This window comes from Triturus cristatus, chromosome 4_1, assembly GCF_964204655.1.
Source record: "Triturus cristatus chromosome 4_1, aTriCri1.1, whole genome shotgun sequence".
Classification (NCBI taxonomy): domain Eukaryota; kingdom Metazoa; phylum Chordata; class Amphibia; order Caudata; family Salamandridae; genus Triturus; species Triturus cristatus.
This window is the reverse complement of record NC_140585.1, coordinates 1,201,072,529-1,201,096,326: the sequence shown is the minus strand read 5'-3', so window position 1 is coordinate 1,201,096,326 and position 23,798 is coordinate 1,201,072,529. Positions and strand designations below refer to the sequence as shown.

General features: G+C 46.4%; 1 protein-coding gene across 1 annotated transcript in view; it reads left to right on the top strand.

The window, feature by feature from the left end:
* The window catches only part of LOC146856382 (retinol dehydrogenase 7-like), a 38,914-nt gene extending 21,169 nt beyond the window's left edge, over positions 1-17,745 (top strand). Inside the window, exons 3-4 of the mRNA XM_085654500.1 lie at positions 16,409-16,572; positions 17,163-17,745. Of these exons, the coding sequence (XP_085510626.1) occupies positions 16,409-16,572; positions 17,163-17,368 (370 nt within the window). The 3' untranslated portion in view covers positions 17,369-17,745. The remainder of the gene's footprint in view (positions 1-16,408; positions 16,573-17,162) is intronic.
* Positions 17,746-23,798: the final 6,053 nt, after the last annotated feature.

Sequence of the window (23,798 nt, the reverse complement as noted above, 5' to 3'; positions counted from 1 at the left end):
GTTCCTGCTTGCGGAACTGCAGGATCCGCTGCATGATTTTGGTTTCTCTCGGGCTGCTCTGCCCCTGTGAGGGTTGCAATGGTGGAACTTGGTGTTGTTGCCGCACTTCAGCGTTTTCTTGCTGGCTTCTGCTGTGATGTAAATGGCTAGTGGTAGGTGTGCCTGTGGGTTCTTTGAGCCTTCTGCAGGCACTTTTGTATGCGCCATTCCCAGGTGGTGCGGGACTGTCGGCTCTCTTATGGTGCTCCTGGTGTTTTAGTGTATTCACCCAGCCTTGGACTTGAGATGAATAGTGAGGGCGCTTGCCTGTGGTTCGGCGTCTGCTTTCAGCCTGGTTGCTTTCCTGTGTTTGAACCTTGTTTTTCCTGCTTCGCTCAGCCAGTGGTCTGCTGTGCCTTTCTCTGGCCATGGGGCGTGTGTCCAGTTGCCGTGGATTTCTGCTGTTCTCCTGGCTCGGGGTAGTTGTCTTGGGTCTCTGGTGTTGCAGACAGTTCCCACTCTGGCATGATTCGTTCCGGTCTGACTCATACGTCTTGTCCAGGAATGTGGCCTGATGGTAAGGTGCTGACTTTGGGAGGGGGGGCTGATCTGCTGGTCTTACTCTGCCGGTTTTATGTGTGCTGCTTGTGTCGGGCTGGTGGTCTGCGGTGCCTTCCTCTAGCTACGGTGGGTGGATCTGGGTGCCTGGGTGGTGGTGTCTCCTCAGCTGCCAGTTGTTCGGCCGGCGGTGCTCTGTGTTGTGCCTCTTCAGATGGTCTGTTGCCGGTAGCCTGTCTAAGCTCTGCGCGGTTTTGGTCTGTCTTCAGCGGGCCTGACTCCAGGGGACTCATTGGACTGTGGAAATCCCTGGGCTTATTGGGGCACTTCAGGGTGGTCCTCGGACAGTTGATCAAGCAGGATGGGCGTACCGTGGCAGCCTGAAGCTGCACGCTTTCAGCCATTAATTTACGCATGCTTTATGTGCATTCTGGGTCTCTCACACAATGCGGTGAGTAACAGCCTGTAGGGGATGCGGTGCTCCTTGCTGGTGGCAAAACGGTCGCAGATGGCTATTCTATTAGGGGGCTTCTTTGCACCTGGATGGTATCCGGTGCATTCGGTGCTATACATCTCACCATCCCATGTCTGGTCATGGTCTGTCTTGTGTGTGGGCCTCCATTTATGCCCTTCTATTATGTTGTTCTCTGTTTGGTCCCATTGTACAGTGTTTCGTGGCTTTCTCTGGTGCAGTTGGACGTTACCCTCTTTCTACTCCATGGTAAGGCAGTGATCTCTGTCTCCTGATTCTCCTGTACATTGGTGGCAGGGGTGACGCTATTGCCACATTCATTCTGCTTGGTTCTTTCTTGGTCCCTTTTGTTGACAAAGTTTCCTTCATTCATTGAGGTTTGGACTTTTGGTTCCTGTGATTCGCAGGGTGGATGCGGGCCTGGCAGAGTCCTTTGTGGGCTCTAGTTTTGTGCTACGGACTGCATGATACGTGGCTTTGACTGTAATGTCCTTGGTGAGGGATTTTGTGCCTCTGGCCCAAGCTATTCCAGAGTTTAAGAGTGTGTTAGTTGTAAGGGTTCGTATGGTTCAACATATTGCCTTCCTGACTGTTGGGTCGAAAGTTCTTGTTAATGGCGTATGTGGTGTCCTCCTTTGCAGTCATGGAATTACAGTTACTCTGGTTGCAGGCCTGGTATGCAACTATGACTGTCCCTTCTTCCTTTCTCAGGTTGCTGTTGGGGGTGCCTGGCTGTTTGGTGTACAGTTGTTTGGTTTATCCGGATGTCTGGCGTGGATTGGTTGCAGGGTATGCTCAGACGTTGAGTCCCTTGCTCACTTTGCCACTGGATTCAAGCAAGCCTGGCTGAAGACGGCTGAAATGCCAGAAACCGGTCCTAGGAAGCTTGTTTCCGGTCCAGGGAAGGCATGGCTTGGCAGTTCGGGCTGGACTGTTCCCATGAGGCACAGGGTCAGACTGATTTGCATATGGCCATGTCTGAACTGGGGTGGAAGAGTGGGCTAAAGAACGGTGATGGATTAAACCCAAATCTCTTGACTGGGTGTGAGTGTTTGATTGGTTCTGATGCTCCGTCCATCACCACCCCCTTTTGTAGTGGATTGCTTGCATGCCTGGTCCTGATGGTCCTCTCATAGCGCTTTTTTTACTCGCTTGGCTGCCTGGGTATCCAGGGCTTTCTCACATGCGGTTCCCCATTCCTATTCCTATTCCTATTCCTTCTGATGGGGCAGTTTCTGCCCAGGTGGGGTTGGCGGCAGGTTATCCTCCCCGATGCAAGTCCCTCGAGCTGGGCTCCTAGCTTGTGTTATCTGGTAGGTGAATGACCCGTGGATGGTAAATTGGGGTGTTCCTTCCTGTATGGGGTCTTGCCTTTCCATCTGGTGGGTGTGATGGTTCGTTGAGAGCTGACTTCTAATCAACTTCACCTTCCTTCCTCATGTTACAGGGTGCCTCCCAGTTCGGATCACAAAGCAGGTTATCCCAGTTCCGCTGGTTTTGGGTGGGGAGAAGGTTTACTGTATACTAACAGTGTTGGGGTGTTTCCACCGGTGTTGGCGCTGAGGCGCTTTATGTCTTGGGTGGCGTTCATTCCATCCAACTGGTATCCTTCCAACTACTACTTCCCCTGGGGTCTTCGTGGCTCTGATCTTTTTGCAGATTGCGTTGCCACACGTCCCAATTAATCCATGTTTTCAGTGGTTTTGGGGGTTCACTGTGGGGTCACAGCCTTTCTAGTTCCTGCTGTTAGGGCTGTGAGCAATCTACACTGGTTGCCTGGGTATTGGTTACACTGATGGCTGTTCTGGTGCCGCCATTGTGCTATTTCCTGATTTTGTTTCCGGTTGGAAAGGGAGTTTCAGTTTGGGGGTAGAAGCCCTGCCGATTTTTTTGGCCTGTGGGCCTATTGTTTATTTTCCTCCATTTCCCTTGCTCCAGGGGTGTTTGGTTTGGATTCAGTGGGGGGAGGGTTGTACTAGTGACTCCGACATGGCCTGTTCCATTGGTTTCCTCTGTTTTTGGAGATGGTGGTGAGTCTGGAGTGACATGTTGCATTGGTTACATCTGCTCTGTGGTTTCATACTCTCCTCATGCCCTCTCTGGCAGTTCCCGAGTTGGTGTCTTGCCGATTGGGTATGGTATCTTCATGCTGCATAGTCTCTTGGCTTCTGTCACCTTTTCTGTGCTGGTGCCCTTTGGGGGTCTGCCTCGTCTTCTTATGCTTGGCATTGGATGTCATTTGGGGCTTGGTGTGATCATACGCATGTGGTTCTGTTTTCTGTTTCTCTGCCTCAGGTGCTGCTGGTCCACCAGAATGTCCTTTTGAGGCTTTGTTGTCTCCTTGATGGGGTCTGATGGTCAGTCTGAGCCTGATCTCCAGGTTTTTTGAGGGGTGGTCCATTATTCATCCCTTTCCTCTGGTGTTGTGTCCCTCTCGGACTTTCCATCTGGTTCTGCGGGTTCTCCCATGTCCTCCATTTGTCTCTCTGTCATCTGTGGGGGTTATGCCTTCTGGCTTTGAAGGGATTTTTTTTTCTGGTGGTGGTAATGTCAGCTCGTGGGCTGGGGGACCTCGACTCGTCTGGTCTGTCTCCTTTCTTTCCTGTGTTTAGGAAATAGGAATAGGAATATTTTTATTTGAATGCCAGTCACAAAGGGGATGGGGTCCCCTGGGGACCCCTTCCCGTTTGCGAGTGGGTTACCAACCATTTGAAATGGGTGGTAAACTGCAAGTGTTTTGTGGCCAGAATTGCGGCCGCAAAACAATCTTACATTGAAGTGCGAGTCGCTATTAGGAAGGGACGCCCCTTGGCACACCCCTTCCTAATAGCGAGCCGTAAACCCTATTTTGCGAGTTGGTAATAGGTTACTGACTCACAAATTAGGGTTTGTAAATAGGGTAGACCTATTTTGCGGTCACAAACGGGGCAATTTCCAATTTACAAGTGCAAAAAATGGTTGTACATCTGGCACATAGTCCACTAAATAGAGCTTGTTGTAGGTATTTCCCCTTTTGAGAGATAGGGAGCTGAAATTCTACCTGAAGCATTTCAAAGGTTTTAAGCTCACCTTCTAAAGTGATTAAGTGATCCAACATTAGAATATCTGCTCTCTTCCATGTATCCAAGGAAATAGTCTGTTTACCTATTCTAATATCAGATTATGCCATATGTGAACCAGTTTATGTCGTCTCTGGTCACTCTTAAGGAGTTTGTCCGCATGTATCCAAATCTTAAGCCAGTCAGTCAGTCAAAGCTTTTATTTCGGTAAAATACCATAAAAAGACATAAATACATATATACATTTAAACATGATTAAATAGACATTGTGTAGAGTGTAATCCATTAAAACATTAAAAAATTTTCATAAAAGATACACAGTGAAAGAACGTGGTTTTTCCACAAAGACAAATTATTAAAAATTGATCCAGGGGCAAAGATGTACTCGCTACACCTCAAAGTACTGTAGTGGCAATATAGGTAATACTAAAATCAGGAGAAATGAGTTGCGGAAATCATAAATTTAGACCTTGTAAACCACATTGAGAGAAGAAATTTGGCCATTGCAAACACTATCAATGGAGTAGTATCATATTTCAAAATTCTAAACACCTCCTTGTGGTCCCTGAGACCCCTAGACTTGCATAACTGGACGATCCACTTTTTTCTTGCAATGATATATAAAGGGCAGAAAAGGACAACATGCAACTCTGTTTCACAGGTAACAGTACATAAAGGACACGTGCTTACGGGATCCGAAACGTTGGACCATCTATGTGTGAGATCCCTCAGCGGTAGCGAGCCGTGTCTAAACTGGATATAGAGTTTCTTTGCCAAAGGTGGTTGGATAACGTCCAGGAAAACTTCAAACTGGGGACTAAACTTAGTATCCAGAAAAGTGTCAGTAAGCCTACCCAGAGAGGAGTGGAATAGAATTCCCTTCCGATATGATTTCAAGACCTCCCGCAGTGAATTCTTCGAAAGTGCACGGCAGGTCTCTTCCGGGGCGGACCATAGGTTCCCCATCCCAATTAAGTTGCAGAGGTTCTTTATATAGGCAAGCCAAGGGATCTTATCCGATTTTTCCCTTGCCAATATATCACCAAGATCATACCTATAGCTTACCAACTCAGGCGTTGACCAAAGACGCCTCCAGAACTGGAGAGGGCGGTTCAGGGCAATCTCTTCTATGGGAACCAGACCCAGATCCCATCTCAAAGGAGTTAATGGGGTGCTGACAGGTAGTTTCAGCAATCTCCTAATAAAGGAATTCTCAGTAGATGAGAGGGAAGCGAGAATGGAATATCCCCATAGTTCAGTGCCGTAGAGCGCTCCTCCTCTAGCTTGAGATTTATAAATTTCCATGGGGGGGCCCAAAGGTTTAAAAGAGGTGTTGTTAAACACCTTCAGGATACCCCCCACTGATTGAGCTAGTCTCAAATTGGCCTTCGCCAAATGGGACCCCCAATTCATTTTATCATTAAGGGTCACCCCCAAATACTCGAAAGTGGCAACCCTATCCAGCTCAACATCTCCCAGCTTAGGGTGGGGGCAGTTAAATGAATTGGAACCGAAAACCATAAATTTAGTTTTGGAAAGATTCAGTTCCAGATCCCTGATTTTACAGAAGGAGCAGAAGGCCTCTAATGTACGCTGGATGCCCATGTGAGATTTAGATAACAAAAGCGTGTCATCAGCGAACATTAGGGCCGGGACCTTACGCCCCGCCAGTACAGGGGAGTCCAAGTTAGCGGTGCACAAGAGATACTCAATCAGCCCATTGATAAAAAGGGAGAAAAGAGTGGGGGCCAGGACACAGCCCTGCCTCACACCCTTTTCAACCGGGAATGGCCCAGAGATTTCCCCACATCTCCCATATCTCACCCTTGCATAGGTGCCAGAGTGGAGGCGTTTAAATAAGTGGCAAAGGTAGGGGGGAGCACCCATCTCTAACAAAAGGGCCCATAGTTTTTCCCTTTGGACCATATCAAAAGCGGACCGGAGGTCCACAAAAATCAAATAAAGATTACCAGAACCCATGCTGACTGACTTCCAGTAGATCAATAGTAATCTAAATAATTGATCGATGGTGGAAACCTTAGCACGGAACCCCGCCTGAAGGGAGGTTAGAATTTGTTGATCCTCCATCCAGGACTGCAATCTGGATAAAAGGACTCGGGCAAACAGCTTCTGTAAAACATCAATCAAGCTTATGGGGCGGTAATTGGCTGGATCCAACGGGGAAGATTTTTTGTAAATGGGTATAATTTCTGCACCCAACCAGGTGTCCGGGATTCTAAGGCCCTGCAAAATGGCATTAAAATACACACAAATATAAGGGGCCCAGATTTTTACATCACTTCTGTACAAGTCGCCAGGGATCCTGTCAAGCCCCGGAGCTTTCCCTACTGATAGGGAGTTGAGGGCCAATTCTATTTCTGAAAGAGAAAAGGATCGACTCTCAAGTTCTTCCTGGCCCAACTGGTCCATTGCAATATCAATCCGCGAGGTGCCCGGATCGGGGCCACCCGTGGAATTACTGACCGAAAAGAGGGGTTGGAAATGGGCAAGCCAGACCTCCTCGCTGAGATTAGGAATAATTGCAGGGCTGCTGGCTACCGTGCCCATTCGAACAATGTTCCAAAACGCCCTCGAGTCACGGTCTACTAAAGCTTGCAATAAATTTTGCCACCTTTGATCCTCCCACTCGGATTTTGCCTCCTTGATCAGGTTTTTGTAAGTGGCCCTCGCCGCCCGGATACTAGACAGGGTGCCCTCTTTTACTTCTTTTATCAGGGCAGTCTTAGCCCGCCTACAGGAACCATTAAACCAGTGCTCGGGCCTAAGGGGCCTTGGTTTTGAGGCAATAGGACTATAAAAGAAGCCAGCCAAGCTGCCAAGGAGATCCTCATGAATGTTCTGGAAATCGAGGAGGCGGGACTGCGGGATGTCCCCGGTGGGGCTCAGAAGGTGGGAGACTGCTTCCAAAGAGCAGGTCACACTGCTATATATAGCTGCAAGCTTTAGGTCGTCGGACGCTACCCTTGCCCACCTAATCCGTCTACCACCTGCCGCTAACACCAGATTCTCACTATATGATGGTGATTGGAGCTTATGAATTCCACTGCCACCGATCTTGTTAACCAATTCCAGTGACAGTAGGTTGTGATCACTATCGACCCGTGGAATAACAGAAAAGGCAGCCAAATGGCCCCAAAATTCCACGTTCACCAGAAGATAGTCGATAGTCGAACAGCTCCCGGGTCTATTAAAAGTAAAAGACCCCGGCACGTCCGGGCAAAGTCTACCATTGCAAGCCCGCAGGGAGTGTGCAATGGTAAGCTTATTGATCTCGAGGGCTAGAGGGGAAAGACGTTTGGCAGGATAGGTAGTGGGGTCTGGGATTAGATAACTTTCATCCTCGTCACAGGTGGGGGAGGGGATCCCAAGAAGGGGTTCGAAGTGACAATTAAGATCTGCACCAATTAGTTTATGGGACGCAGGTGGAAGAGAATGTAATACATCTTCCAGGGCGCCCAAAATCGACAGACCCAGCTGTACCGGGTGGGGACGCAGGTAGACATTTATTACTACCAGCAAATAACTAGCAGGGAAAGTGAGTAGCAAACACAAAATGTCGGGGGACTTTGAGTCTAATAATTTTACTGAGCACCCCAGGTGTGTTGCAACCCATACTACTAACCCCCCCGAAGGTCTGCCTCTCGCCCCTTGAACTGCTGGGGCCGAAAACGATGCATAGCCCACCCTCCATGGTATGGACCGTAGCCATGTTTCTTGGAATATGCAGATGTCGTAATTGTCCATTAGCTCTCCCCACTCGGGGTCAGAGAGTTTGGACTCCAATCCAGCCACATTCCAAGACCCAACTAGAGGTCTTCGAGTGAGTGTGCGGGGAGGGCTGTCAGCCAGAGGGAGGGAAGAGGGGGGGCGGTGGGAAGCTGAATGCTCAAGGGGGCCCAACACGGGGCATCCCTCCATGGCGCTGGAGATCAGAGATGAAGGAGGAGTGGGCCCAGGGCCACTCTCCGTGTCAAGTGCAGCCGAGGGGAGAGCCGTCACCACACCAGTAACGTCCCTAGCCTGATTCCCCCCCGAAGGCATATACCCTCCCTTGCTGAGCCTCAGGGGTGATGGTCAGTCCACAGAGTTGAGCACGTCGAAACGGTTTTCAACCGGGATATTAAAGTAAGTGTTGTGAGAGGCCTGATGAAAGTACGGTAGTTCCACCGGATTCAGAGTATTGGGGATGGAGTAAAAGTACCCCAAATGCGATGTGTCAATGGCTCCTAATTTGTGGTGCCCACCCTGCTCCAGTATGTGTCCTACCACTCTAGGGTCCCTAAATTTAATCAGGACACAATCCCCACCAATGTCCTTTGGGCGGGTCCCCAGCCAGTTAACCCTCCGAACAAAGAGGATCTCCCCTCTCCCTGCTCCCTCCAATGGTCTATTTTTGGACAACCAATGGATGACTTTATTTTTTAATTCAAAGTAAGATTCCCCCCTACCATTCATTAGTGGAGGAACTCCAGTGAGCACGGTCACATAGGGTGCTGCCTCTGGGGGAAGCTGTACAAGAGGAAGGGAACCTTCCGGGCTCCGTAGGGCTCGGTTCCCCCCCCCCGGAGGAAGGATCCTATCCCCGTCCGAACTCCGAAGAGCTGAGTCCCTACAACTAAGGGACTGTTCTCGTGATGAAACAACAATAGGGGCTCGGGGCAAAATCGGGGGCATACGGGGACCAGCAGGGAGGGAAGGGGCAGTTGGCTGCACCAATGGAGGCTGGACTGAGACCGTAGCTGTATGGTTCGAGGGTGAGAATATCTGGCTTAGGGGGGTAGGGTTGTTAGGCGTTACTTGAATACCGGCACCCTCCGTACTACCCATGTTATGCTGTAGATCATGGTTTATCTGCTTCTTCCCGATACCTTTGGTATTAACTAGAGATACCAACCTGTCGATTTTAGATGACAGGGTTTTTAAAAGGAGGTTTAGGGACTGATCAATATGTGACTGTAGGTCAGTTAATAAAGTAGTCACCCAGGTCGGAGGGATAGAAGTAGGAGGGTGATGGGTCGAGGCCGAAAGAGCAGGGCTGTCTGCAGGGGGGGCTGGTAAAAAACTCCTTTTTCTGAGTTTCTGTGTTTTTTTTTTTCTTGGCTTTACCTGCTTTGTGGGGGCCACTATAGAAACGAAAGAGGATGATGAAGGGCCAGCTTCCTCTTGTTCAGGCTCATCTATTTGTGCCTGAGCGCACGGTAATTGTGTAAACGAGGGCAACATAGATGACATAGCATCAGGATCCACCTGGTATGAAGATAAGTCAGCCAATCCATCAGAAGGGGGGGCCATATTAAATGCCGGGGTAATCGACAACCGTCTTTCGGTATTTTCAATGGCTGTAGCCACCACCCCAATTGTCTTCTGCAGCATTTTATCTATCGCTGTGAGACTGGGGATCTGCGGATTGGAATTGGCTAGCTGTCTGGTCATAGGGCGACTTGCTGTAGGTTTAGAATGCTTCCCCATGATTCCAATAGCGAATGTAATGCAATAAGGAACCCCTAACACAAATACCTAAAATCCAAACAGTGTAAGATAAAAGAAACACACTCTATGCACAGCATAAGACTGACAAATACAAAATAAAAATGACATTAGCCAATGGAGGTTAGTTCAGACTGACCCAAAATCCAGAACTAAGAGGAGCGGCCCAGCCCGGCCTCCTTTGGCCCCTGACGGCCACAGACGGCCCGCCCTTTGCCCGGGCTTAGCCCGGCGCCGCCCGCGCGCGTCCCGCGACGCGGAGGGAGCCGATTGAATTTAGCGCCTCCGGGCGCGGAAGTGCTGCCGGGTGGGGGCGGAGCCACAGAGAGTCTTGGGAGTCGTGGTCCTGTACTCCCTACGTGTGGCGGCAAGTCTGCAGCAGCAGCGGTGGTAAAAACGAAAGGCAGCAAGCACCCCAGCACAGGAAAAAGGGCGTCTGTCCCCTCGCGCTCCGTCGCGGTATTCAGGTAGGAAGCCTGCCCCTCGTGTATGAATCACCAAACACTCCCGCTCCACCGAGGGAGCCGATTGAATTTAGCGCCTCCGGGCGCGGAAGTGCTGCCGGGTGGGGGCGGAGCCACAGAGAGTCTTGGGAGTCGTGGTCCTGTACTCCCTACGTGTGGCGGTAAGTCTGCAGCAGCAGCGGTGGTAAAAACGAAAGGCAGCAAGCACCCCAGCACAGGAAAAAGGGCGTCTGTCCCCTCGCGCTCCGTCGCGGTATTCAGGTAGGAAGCCTGCCCCTCGTGTATGAATCACCAAACAAATCTTAAGCATAGATTCAATAATAGGGTTGGAAGTTTGTAAAGCAGGCACTTTATGATTATAAAACATTCATAAACTTCAAGTTGCCTGTACAGATTGTCTTTCAAAAAGAATTTATAGTGGGGGACCATCCTGTCTGGTCCAAAGATAAACCTATTGAGATAAATGGAGGGCTCTATAGTGATGCTCAATGCATGGTAAACTAAGACCACCATATTGCCTGTGAGCATTCAATTTGGAGATTTTGAGTCTAGGTCTCAGAGATCCCCAAATAAAGGTTTTAATACCTCTGTCATTGTCTCGTAATATTGATATTTCAACTGTCAAAGGCAACATACCTAACACATAAGTGAAACAAAGCACTATAATAATTTTCACTGCCTGTACTCTAACCCAAACGATGGGACCAATTTCCATACTCTGACTTTGATTTTGACAATAAGCAGTTCTAAGTTTTCTAAACCTGTGTTGAGATAAATACCTGGACACTTCAGACGATCCACCTTCCCTTGAAAATGCTAGCCTAAGATAGCTGCTTTCACTGTACCCTGGGACAACTGAAGAGCTTCACTCTTATTCCAATTGACTTTGTAGCTAGAAATAGGCGAGAAATGAGAAATGATAGACAAGAGGGCTGGGAGTGAAGTAGGTAGAACTGTAAGTGTGCGTAATATACCATCTGCATATAAAAGTATTATGAGATGCCTTCTAGTGTAGGAATGCCTGCTATTTGCTGCAGCCAGCGGTTTAAGTGCAAGAAGGAAAAAAAGGGGTGATAAAGGACAAATCTGTCAGGTTGCTCTTTTCACCACAAAAGATTTTGAAAGCAAACCCCCACAATTCACTTGTGCAGACAGTGTCTCATATAAGCTTTTGACCATAGAGATATATTCATTACCTAATCCCAACCTACGCAATGCAAGGAAATTATAGCTCCATTCAATACAATCAAAGGACTTCTCGGCCTCTAAGGATAACACTACTCTATCTTCTCCAGTATCATTGGAAAGCCAGAGTATGTGAGCCAAAGTGTGGAGATGTTTATAAGAGATTCTGCCTGGCATGAATTTAACTTGCAAATTATGTATGAGTTTAGAGATAACTTGTTGGAGTCTTTTGGCGAGAATGGTGGCTAAAATCTTTGAATCTGTTTTCAGAAGGAAAACCAGATGATAGTTACTGCAGTATAATGGATCTTTCTCAGGTTTAGGAAGGACCGTTATAATAGCTTCATATGAGAGGGAGGAGAGACTACCAGTTACCTCTGCTTCTGTATAGGCCTCATAAAGGGCATCTATTGTTTCTGGTTTTTCTTAACAGTAGAATTTCCCAGGAACACCACCTTCCCTCTGTGCCTTATTGTATGAAAGATTGGAGATTGCTTTCGCTATTTCATCCTTTGTTATTTCACCTGTCAGTATGAGCCACTCCTGTTCATTGAGGCAGGGGGGTGTTATTTTATAAATTAATCTCTTTTCTTTGAGGTGGTCATCATCTATCTTTGAACTATATAACTTCTCATAATAATCTGCAATGAATTTGCTATTGCCTGAGTCTCAGTTTAGGCTATCTTCAGAGGTATAGATAGCTGGAATAGTTATCATAGCTTCTCTTTATTTAATTGTGCCATTAGTAAACAGACATCTTTTTCTTCCTATTTATAATTGCGAGCCAGTAAGTCTATACAACATATATTCTGCTTTTGAAATATATAGTGTATCAAGCTTCGTCTTAGCAATTTCCAATCTACATCTGGAAGTTTCAGTTGAATTGGTAAAATGAGCATGTGTCAGTGTTTTGATATATTTTCTAAAATGGTCTGTTGGCCTGTCCTATGTTTATTGGCTATGGCAGAATCCACGAATTGCCCACTAATGTTGGCTTTTGCAGGCGGCCCTTAAAATGTGTGGGAAAGAAACTGAGCCTTTGTTGGCTTTCATATAAGTTGTCAAATGTGATTGTAATTGTGTCTTTTCTGCCAGTAGTTTATATCAAGATATGTTTAAATGTCACGGTTTCCTACAAGGGCATTTCAGACCCTGCTCAAGCCGGAGACTGATAGGAGTATGATTTGAGAGTGCAACTTTTTAAATGTCACAATCTAGGTCTTGTGGTATAATAGAACGTGAAATAAGAAATAGTTTATTCTATAACGGATTTCATGTACCTCCGAGTGATATGCAAACCCCTTTTCTGATGGATGTAGTAAATGCCAGATGTCAATCAAACAATAATCTTTTCGGATGTCTCCCTGTATTGCTCTATCTCTGATGTGTGTCATATCAAGGGGGCCATTCGGTCTAATATCACATCTGGTGCGAGAGTCCAATCGCCGTCCAGACTATTTGGGAACTTCCTGTTAGAATTCTGTTTAGATGACGGAAAAAATGGGTTTTGGTCCCAACAGGGGCATAAATGGAACCTACTCCTAATATGTTATCACCGAGTTTAAGCTTGGCTAAAACAAACATCCTCATACGACTATGACTGTAGTATTTGACATTACAGTGTTCCATATTAAAATATTGTTAATACTGAGTAAGAAATAGCAGATAACGACACTGAGCTGGGGGCAGAGGGGAAGACCGACCCGAAACTGAGATATAGGCTGAGTCTCAAGAAAAGAGAGCTTAAAGACCTAGAAGAAGACGCGGCTCTCACACATCCGGTATCCATGCAGAGACAAGTTTACGACATAGGTGACAAAGCTAACAAATTGATAGCCTGGCTAGAGAAGAGAGATAAGAGCTGTAACTGGGTCGTGGAGCTGTGGACTCCCAATGGCCCCCAAGGAGGTCAAGCGCTGACATAGCGGATGCCTTTGCAGCCTACTATGAGGGGTTATCCCAATCGGTCTCCGGGAGTTCAGGTAATGACAGTATCGAACTGCTCAGTGACACTCCAATGTCGGTGCACACAACGGAGGAAATGGAGGCAGTTGACAACGATCTGACGAAAGAAGAAATAGTTGGGGCTATTGGGGACCTGCAGTCTGTGAAGGAAGCAGGCCCAAATGGGCTCCCTGCAGATCTTTACAAGTGCGTAGCAGAGAGCGTAGCCCAACACATGCTAAATACATTCCTTACTGAGAAGGCAGAGGGGCAGCTGCCAGAGGATCTGAGGCTTGCGAACATCGTAGTCATCCCAAAAAGGGGAAGCCTCCGAGCTATGTAGCTCCTACAGACCCATTTCCCTACTCAACTTTGAGGTCAAGGTACTGGCAAAGGTGCTAGCCAACCACCTAGGCCCGGTGATGCACACAGTAATCTACCCTGATCAGTCAGGATTTACGCAACTCAGAAGCACCAGGCTGAATCTTCACCGCCTGTATGGAGTCATGCACATGGTAACGAATCAACAAACAGAGGCCACCGCGCTCCTGTCACTAGACACGCAAATGGCGTTCAACAGTATTGAGTGGCAGTATCTCTTTGTGGTTCTCTCCAGAATGGGTTTTCGGACGAAATTCTGCGTCTGGGTCTAACTCCTATATTGCGCACTGCTGGCTAGGGTCCAGGTGAATGGGGAGATCTCCGGGCCCTTCGTGCTGCACAGGGGCACGCGGCAGGGATGCCCACTCTCCCCTCTGCTCGCTCTTCATGCTGGCACTCAAGGCACTAGCGGTATGGGTACAGGGGGACCCGCTTGTACAAGGCATTGACGTAGGGGGTGGCTGGGAGGAGAGCATATTCCTCTAGGCCCAATAAACCTTGTCAAACATTTCAAAGACTTATTCACATTTTTCAACTGTTTGGCATTTACTCGGGCTACCAGCGAAATTTGGACACATCCCTGGTATTCTCCCTGGCTGGCGAGATTCCTGCCCTGACTTCAGCATGAGCGGCCCTAGGCCACAAAGAGGAGTTCAAGTATCTAGGTATCTTGGTCACTAAATCAGAGGAGGAATTTATGAAACTCAACTCAACTGGAGACGTTGCAAGAGGACGTGGCCCATTGGCAGCGTCTGCCGGTGTCCCTCATGGGCAGAGCGGTGCTGTTTAAAATGATGTCTCTTTCCTGCCTGCTGTATGCTTGCAGAACACCCAGTACCAGAGGCCTTCTTCTAGACAATTGAGGCAGAACAATGCACCCTGCAGTGCAGTGGGCGGCAGCCCACGCATCGCACCATGTAAGTTGCAGCGGGGTCTACGAGGGTGGCTTGGTGGTATTGGACATCAGAAATTACTATTTGGCATCCCTTCTTATTAACATCAATGATTGGGTTTTCACTCCAACCTCTGAACCTGCCTTTTGAGTAGACCACCTGGCTGTGGGAAAAGGTGGCTATCGAACCACGTTATATAGTAAGACATGTGACAAGTCGCTCCTGACCACACACAGATGGTAGTATGTGCGTGCAAGAAAGCCACAAAATCATTAGGGTGGGACGCAATGTTAACGGAGCAGACTACACACTGGGACTGTTATATGCTGGGCGAGGTTCGGTGTCTGCGAGGTTACCATAAGTGGGGGCTCATCGGGATAGAACATTTGAAATATGTCTGGCACAACAGGACAATGGTCGACTTTGGGAACTTACAGACGGAATATCAGATGGGGGGAATACTTCATATATTTACAACTGAGGCACGCCCTCAGATGCCATGAATCGGAAGGGGAAACTACTTCCGGAATACTCCCCTCTAGAAGACACCTCCTAGTTGACCCAATGATCGATAAAGCTGTCTCCCTAACATACCAATAAATTATGAATAACTCCCCCGACTATATGGGTCCCTTAAGGATGGCATGGGAATTAGACATAAGGCTTCTGGAGGTTGATAATTGTGCGGAAGCCATACAAAACCTCAGGGAAATTGCTATAAGGGCGCAGTTCAGACTGACCCATCTTCGGATCCTACACAATTTATATGCCCCTAGGACATTGCAGCATCGTATGGGTCGTTGCGGCTCGGACGGGTGCGCTAGAGGGGGTAGCGAGACAGCCACCTTCTTCCACACTCTATGGTCCTGTCACAAAATTCAACAGTATTGGGCAGGTATTGCCTGAGTGATGACAACGTTAGTGGGCCTACAGGTCCCGGTTGATGCACAATGGCATATACTGGGAGTGACGGGAGAGATAGTCTGGTCGAAATACGCTTAAATATGGCTTAGACTAGCAGACAGAGTGGCAAAGAGGAATATTGCGCAAGCATGGGGAGCAGGTCAGGCTCCAAAAATTGGGGACTGGAAAAAAGATCTAGACTGGTGCCAAAGGGCGGAGAATACCATCTATCAGAGTAGAGGTTGCCCTCACAAATGGGAAAAGTCCTGGGAAGCTTGGAAACAATACAGAAGTTAACTCAGGGAAGGACAACTTGGGAGGGGATGGGAGGTAGGTTGTATTGCTGAGATATAGAAGGTTGAAATAGGTAGCCCTATGTAATGACTGTATATTGCATTGTAAATGTTCGCAGTATGAGCTCTTGAAACCTTTACTTGCCATTTTTCATTCTATCTATGTATTATATGGCAGTGTCCGAAGCATTTACTAAAAAGGAAGTTTAAAAAAAATCATTGTTAATACTAAGCTCTAAATGGTGTAAGTACAACGTTCTAACTGCTAGAATAGAAAAGGACACTACAGAACAAAGAATATGTACCTTTCATCGGTGGGTCTAAACCTCAAGTCGTAAGAGTCATGTTTGTGAGCAGCAGTATTTGGCAAACCTGTTCACGGCATAGGTGGTATGCAAAAATCGGTCTAGGTCAAGATTCAAAGGTTGAGGTTGACGTTCTTGACCAAATCCTGTGATCTCTCAGCAACTCAAGGGGATTCTCGAAAGATATGTTCAGTAGCCATGGTATTAATGTTAGTAGCAAGCTCTTCACATCATTATTCACTTCCCTTTTTTCGGGAATTCCATAAAAACAAGCTTTATTTCTTCAGGGCCTGTCTTCCAAATCTATTACTTCTTGTTATATATGGCAGACATCCGTACCACTTCAGTTATAGGTGGTATCTGGACAGGTGTACCCTCTCTGCAATAGGGGATGTGTAAACAGGTGCACCAGACCATCTAGTGGAAGGCAATCTTACTCCTTTCCTTTCTTCTTTTGAGGGTAGGCGGGAGCTTTCAACATTTGGGGTGAAGGTGTCCATCATGGAGCCAGATTTCTTCAGGACAAATATTCTGAATCCAGAGAACCTTCGCAGAAGCCTAGAGCACATTTGGAATGCTGTTCCAGTGGAGGTGAAGCAAAGCTACGGGCTGTCGTACTTTGAATCCTGTAAGTTTTTTTAATCTGGTGTGGGGCGTCGATGGGAAAGAAGCTTCTCATAGTCTTTTTACCGGTGTCTTGAACTTCATTTAGCAGATGAAAGGGGGGAGGGGAGTAAAGTGGCTTACTTTTCTATGAGATGACAATTACTAAAAACTGAACGGAGACCATTAAGAGATGGACTTCCAAACTGGGGCACAGTTTCAGCTACAAAGACAGTCTAAACAATTGGGATACTCTAAGGTAAAAAGTATCGGAGAGTGATGGAGAGCCATATTCCTAAAACCTTTTCACAGTAAATAAAACTATTAGTTTCACTGAATTCACATCAGAAATATTAGAAAAAATTTGCTCATATAACAAATGTCCAAATCTGGCCAAGGTTAGTCAAAAATTTCCAATATTGCTTATATCTCTGACAGATCTATGGGGAAAAAAACTCATCATTGAGCATAATTCCCCCCTCCCCCCAGCACCGAAAGATTTCTTAATCTTTTGGTGCACATTGGCTCATCACAGTTAGCCATCTTCTTGTTTATTCTATGTACTCGTTATCAGATATTGGAATTGGTTTAACATGTTCTTTTTAATCTCCACAGACTGTAAATACATGTATAAAATGACACAGTTGACCACACCCAAGCTGTATCTGGTCACGGACAGTATGGAACACGCCCTGACGGCAGTGCATCCGCGGACCCGCTACTCTGCTGGCTGGTATGCTAAGTTGTACTACCTTCCATTGTCCTACATGCCAACATCGTGGGCTGACCAACTGCTTACCTTCTTCCCAATGAAGGACTGAATTATGCCCAATTATGGCCTATGTTGGTTTTCTGTTGAAACATCTATGAAGATACCAATGTATGTCACTGTAGCCTCTGATGTTTCTTCAATAGGTCTGCACTTGTTTGATACAAGAAAATCATAGATTTGAATACATGCCCTGTAAAATTCGATTTTCAAAGTAACTGTTAAATGCACGCTCACTTGAAATTTCCTGTTTCTCTATTGTTTAACACACTTTTGTCTCTCGTCTTTTGTTTTCACTGTACCTTCAGTGGCTTGGCGGCAAGCCATGATAACGTCGGAGATGTATGTCTATTATGAGCTCTGGTTTATGCAATGTATCTTGTACCTAAGAAAATGCAAATAAAAACGAGCTAAACAAAAATAACAATACAGCTGAGTAATGTCTGATGACTTTGTATACATCTTAAACATAGGAGGACAAGGAGATTTGGACAGTCCAGTATACAGTCTATTAAGTGAGTTCAGCAATTACAATGGTGAACACCATTCCAATCTAGAAATTCTGCGTCATATATTAAGGGCCTAGAACGTCACTGGTCACTAGGAGCATTACAAGCAAGTGCCTTCACCCACCTGAAGGTGGCATGCTGCATCATCGGGCCTGCTACTCGTTGGGCTGGCGTTGCAATGCCCAACAGGTCCCATGAGGCGGCACCTTGCTGGAGATCTTTTTTATTTCCTTGAGGAACACTGGGGATATTAGTGTATCCACGTGTATGAGTGGGCAGATTGGGAATGGATCTGGGTTAAAACTCAAAATTGAAACCTAGTAGTTGTGTTTTAATAGAGGGAAAGAATCTATGTCAAAGCTAAATACAATTCGGGTCACTAAGGGACAAAAGGGTCCTAGCTTGCCCTCAATAAAGAAAGTGCTATCAAATAAACTTAATTTGATACAGGTTCATGGAAGACATGTTTCACGCCTTTACTGTCGAAAATGATCAAGAGGCATTTCTTCAGGACCAATATATCTTCACTTAGGGAGAATGGGGATTTTACTGTGTAAAGCTTGGCATAAGAATTGGGTAGATACTACACCTACAATGCTAGGTGTAGGTTCTTAGTACTAGTGACCTGGTTTCAGAATAAAAGAGACAAAGGACCAACATTACAAATGAAACATGTAGAGGTACTACTCCGGTACATACTTTAGCTCTACTTAAAGAAATATGCACACAGCTGTGGCCGGTGTAGTAAGTTCTAAAAAATAGAACATACCACACTCATTCATAGGTAATGTTCCTACGTGATGTAGGAGAAAAAGTGTGAAGAGAGCACACTCATGCTGAAATCTGAAAAGAAGAGAGTTTTTTACCCTCCTATAGTAAGATATGGGCCCCTTACAGATCGTGAACATCACAGTCTCAGAGATTCTGGTTGTAAAACATGGCAACATATTAACATGTCGATAAAAATTCTCCCACTGGCTAAGCGGTCTCTAGTCTTGTATAAAGATGTAAAGAAGAAATGCAAGGTCTCCTAGTGGCAAAGAACTGAGGGCTGCCCTGCGTCACAGGGAAAGTGTAGGAATGCGCCGCATTTATCGAATACGGCGCATTCCTGTCCTTTTCCCTCGCTTGGTGTCGTTTTGGCAACCTAGCGCCAATGCAAGCACCTTTGCACCATAATGTATGGGTGCATGTGTCGTTGGTAGGATTGTTTTAGTGAAAAGGGCACCTTCCTACACAAAAACAATCCAGGGAGGCTTTTTTCTCTTTCTATGTGTACTGCAAAATGAAGCACACGTAGAAAGAGGAAAAAACAAGGAGAATTACAGATATTTCTCCTTGTTACACCTCCCCTAGGGGAGCATGTCTTTTTGGCGCATTCACAGGTTTACAAGGTCTTGTAAATCTGCGAATGCGTACAAAACCATGGGGGTTGCGTGGGAACACCCATACTACTCCCATGAAACACCTACATGGGTCAGAGTAATGCAACACAGTGATTTGTGCTGCCTTGCGTTACTCCATATTTTTGGAGCCATGCAAAGTAGCTTTGCATGACTTCAAAAATATGACTTAAGGTTTGCGTCATTCTTGCACCACGTTGTGTGGTACAAGAGCGACGCAAACAGGGTCCTAAATATGGCCCTTACTTGCTGAGAGCGAGGTGGTTGTTGATTAGCCTACCCTCTATCCGTGATCCTGGAAGTAAAGGCTAGGCTAATGCTCAGCTTTTATCTGTTAGTGGATGTGGTCAGAAAGAGGCCGTGAAGCGCCGGACAGGTGCCACGTCACTTCGGCACCCAGAGAAGAAACGCCCCTCATTTACGGTGTATGTAGTGTAACCCACAGGGGCAACAGATGTGGTAGATACAGTTTTTCATCTTCCAGTTGGTGTGTTTTAATAGTTTCCATTTCCCTTCGGGACCCATGTCACACCTTTGGTGATCCCCATTAAAGGGCACATACTGCATTGGCTGCAGGGATAGTGTCCGGCAACTGGGGGGAGACCTCAACTGGTAGTGATGCTGTCTGGTGTGACGGTATGTCATAGTCTTGTATGGACTAATAGATCCCGTATGTTACTGGTTCTTTTGAACGCAAACAAGGGTATTCGATTCCCGATCTGCCCCGGTTCACTATGGACCACCGTTTATTAATTATTCTCTAAATGATGATGGAGCATAAGCGATTACACATGCGAGTCCAGGTTGGTCATCTCTCGTATGGGTTGCTAGAATCTCATCTATGTGGTTATTCCGAGCCCTCTTTTGTGTTGTATTTAGGTCCTTAATGCAAGGACATCATTAGGATTTTGGGTGCCTTGGGCCAAACGAATTTTGGAGCCCCTTTTCAGAACAGCATTCAATTAGTTTCAGCTCTTTCATGCACTCTGTGGCCAGGTCACTTACAGTGCACAGTCACACTGGTCCAAATTCTAAATGTGTTTACATCTAATATTCAGGGACCACGTGTGTTTTCAATATTGTAAAACAGCAGCGGCTCACTAATATTACTGCAAATAATCTCTGTGACACCCTTCCATTTCTCAAATGGGAGGTCTTGTTTTCATCTAAAATAATTTTTTTATGGATGTTGTATTAATCAAAAACAAATGCAAAAAGAACAATTGATGGACATAATGCAGAACAATGTCATACATTCACCCCAGTACAGGGATCTGGGCCTAAATCCATCGTTTTTTTGCTCACCATGCCATTCCTGTTTGAATCCAGCCATATGCAAATCAGTCTTGACCCTGCGCCCAATGGGAACAGTCCAGCCCGAACTGCCAGGCCAGGTCCTCCCTGGACTGGAATCAAGCATCCTAGGACCGGTTTCAGGGTTTCACCCCTCATCAGCCAGGATAGCTTGACTCCAGTGGCATGGCGAGCATGGGATCCATGTCTGGGCATACCCGTCCCACTCAGGGTGACAAATGCAAAAAGAACAATTGATGGACAGAATGCAGAACAATGTCAAACATTCACCCCAGTGCAGAGATCTGGGCCTAAATCTATCGTTTTTTTGCTCACCATGCACTTCCAATTTGAACCCAGCCATATGCAAATCAGTGTTGACCCTGGGCCCAATGGGAACAGTCCATCCCGAACCACCAGGCCAGGTCCTCCCTAGAGTTGAACTAAGCATCCTAGGACCAGTTTAGGGGTTTCACCCCTCATCAGCCAGGATAGCTTGACTCCAGTGGAATGGCGAGCACAGGACCCACGTCTGGGCATACCCGTCCCACTGCAAAATGTCTGTAATAGACTCTCACACTCCCTCCAGTCATCATTATCAATGGGTCCTATGTCTGTTTGCCAGGTCTCCCGGAGGGATTCAAGTGTTGACGCGCTGTGGGTGATCAGTGTTTGCTATATCTTAGAGATTTTATGTTCCTTCAGATCCCCCATGAGGACCCGCCCCTCTAGTCGCCTGATTTGGGGAAGGGCTGTAAGTTCCCTTAGAAATGGGGCAAGTGCATGGTGAAACTGTAAATATTTGTAAAACTGAGCACGCTGCATGGAGTACTCTTCCTGTAAGTCTGAAAAGGATTTAAGAGTGAGAGCCCGGAGAACATCACCCAATGTTGAGATCCCAAACCAGTCCCATCCCTGGAAACCCTGTAGATGCTGCAATTGTGAGAGCAAACGATTACACCACAGCGGGGACTCACCCGTAAGCCGCCTGTGCCAGCCAATGCGGCAAAGAGACTGGTGCCACATAGCCAACACTACATTGGTAGCTGGAGGGAGGGTGCAGGTATTGACACAGCCATATAAGTATTTATAAAGGGACGGATTCCCCAGTAGCCATCTCTCTAAGTTATATGACGGTTAATTCCTCGGTCAATACCACCAATTGTTATGTTTTATATAGGTACTCCAATATAGGCTCAGGTAGTCACCTAACATTTCACCTATATTATCCCCTACCATTACACTACATAACGGTTCTTGGGACTGACCTTTTACCTAGTTACGGTACTGTTTACAGGATGTAGGGTTTTCTCTGGAAACTAGCCTCATCCATTATGCATAAGGATTCTTAGAAACTCAGCAGTACTATCATCTCCTGCATAATAACTATGTATACGGGTCATTCCTTCCATCATCCTAAGTCCGACATGACACTGCAAGGTAGAACCCCTGAGGGTACCCCTTATTGTATATAAACACCATATCTTGCTGGGGTAAGCAGGGGAGAAAAGGACTTCCATGCTGACACACTGACACGAGATGCTGAGGCTCCTGCACGCAGACACTCCAGCTCGCAGTGGTCTGACATCCCCTGTCGTGTGTCCATCTTGAGACCAAGATGGGGTCCCACAGTCTCTCACTGCAGGTAATGGGGTTGACTTTATCCTAGAGGGATTCTTGGCTTTACACCTACATACATGCTAGGTACGCTTAGGTACATCTAGTTAGGGTCACATCGTAAGAGTATGTATTTTACTGTCATGTATGTTTATACTTGACTGTATTCATGGTTTTAGCACTATGGTAGAAATGTAACATCCTTTTACGCTGTTGGTGCTTACGATCATTTATATCTGCTTCTGTCTTATGGTTGTTTCAGCCCACCTATTTTACATTAGAATGACGCTGGTTCAATAAATGCTTACTGAAAATCTTACAAACCTTTTATTCTGTGTGTCTCTCTGAGACAAAGTGAGCACAAATGACTGAGCGAAAAGTATCGCACTGTTTCCACGATCCTGAGGGATCAAGGTTGTCATGTTCGATAGCTGCCAAGAACTATTCTCTCCTTAGTAAGAGGAGTTTCTAGTGTCACTGTGAGCTAGCTGGTATACATGCTAACATACCCGGTGGGAGTGTCTAGAAATAGTCTGGACACCAATCCGACAGTGTATGTTGTATAAACACGCAGATCCTGTATAGGTTTATGGGAACTACACGAAATGGCACCGCCAACATTGGTTTGGTACTTATTTAATGGTCAAATTTGAGTAGTTCAGCCGTGCTGTTCTCAGAGACCCCTACTCACATTTCCCCAGAAACGTCTGGAGTGGGAAGGGAACTACTCCGCCACAGCTGAGTAGGCATATCCTATGTATTGGCTGTAGATTTATCAAGCTTGAAGGACAAATTGTTCCTATTGTGCATAAAAACCTTATCTCAGTTTCCTTGAAACTTTTTCCTTCTTCAAAATAATGGATGGTGAAGACGCCGCTCCACCAGTACATCATGCTGCAGCAAGGGAGGAAGAACAAGAAGGAGAAATCAACATTTCAGAAAATACCAGAACTGCCCTACTTTAAAACTAGCAGACTATAGAGTAACAGCTAGGAGAGGGACAGTAACATTCGTGATTGAGGCACACGAATCATATAGAACAGAGGTATTCTATTCATTGGTTAAATTCACACAAGCAGACGCACAATCAAATACATTTCATTCTTACTTTGAAGATGAAACACCAAATGAATACTGTCCATATGGGGACACTGAAGTTCCGCTCACCTACCAGGAGCACATAAACTGGTTTAAAGGTACCCTCCCACACACAAAAGAAAAAGTGAGACTCTGTCCACTCGGAAGAGATGGAGCCACTTGGCCAGTCCTTGCGACTTACACACTGCATTCAGACATTGACACAATGCCAGTAGCAGACTTATGCCCACTTCATAAAGAAATAATATAACTTTACAGAAACCTGATACAGTTCGTAATAAGAACACTCACACGTCAGCCAACGAGGGCTACACAAACAGGACAAATTCAGGGATCTGCAACTAAAATTACACCACAAATGCTACACGCCATTATTGGTAAAATGCCCACTAGACGTGAGCAAATGCTATTCGGGATAGCTCAGAAAATAACACAGCTAGAGGCAGTATTTTCACACACAAGCCCTCAAGAAAAACACAGAATGGTAACAATCTTCTTGCCAATGGGGATAGCTTCCAAGATAGAGGATTGTACCACTTGGGGTACAGTTTTCACTGATATA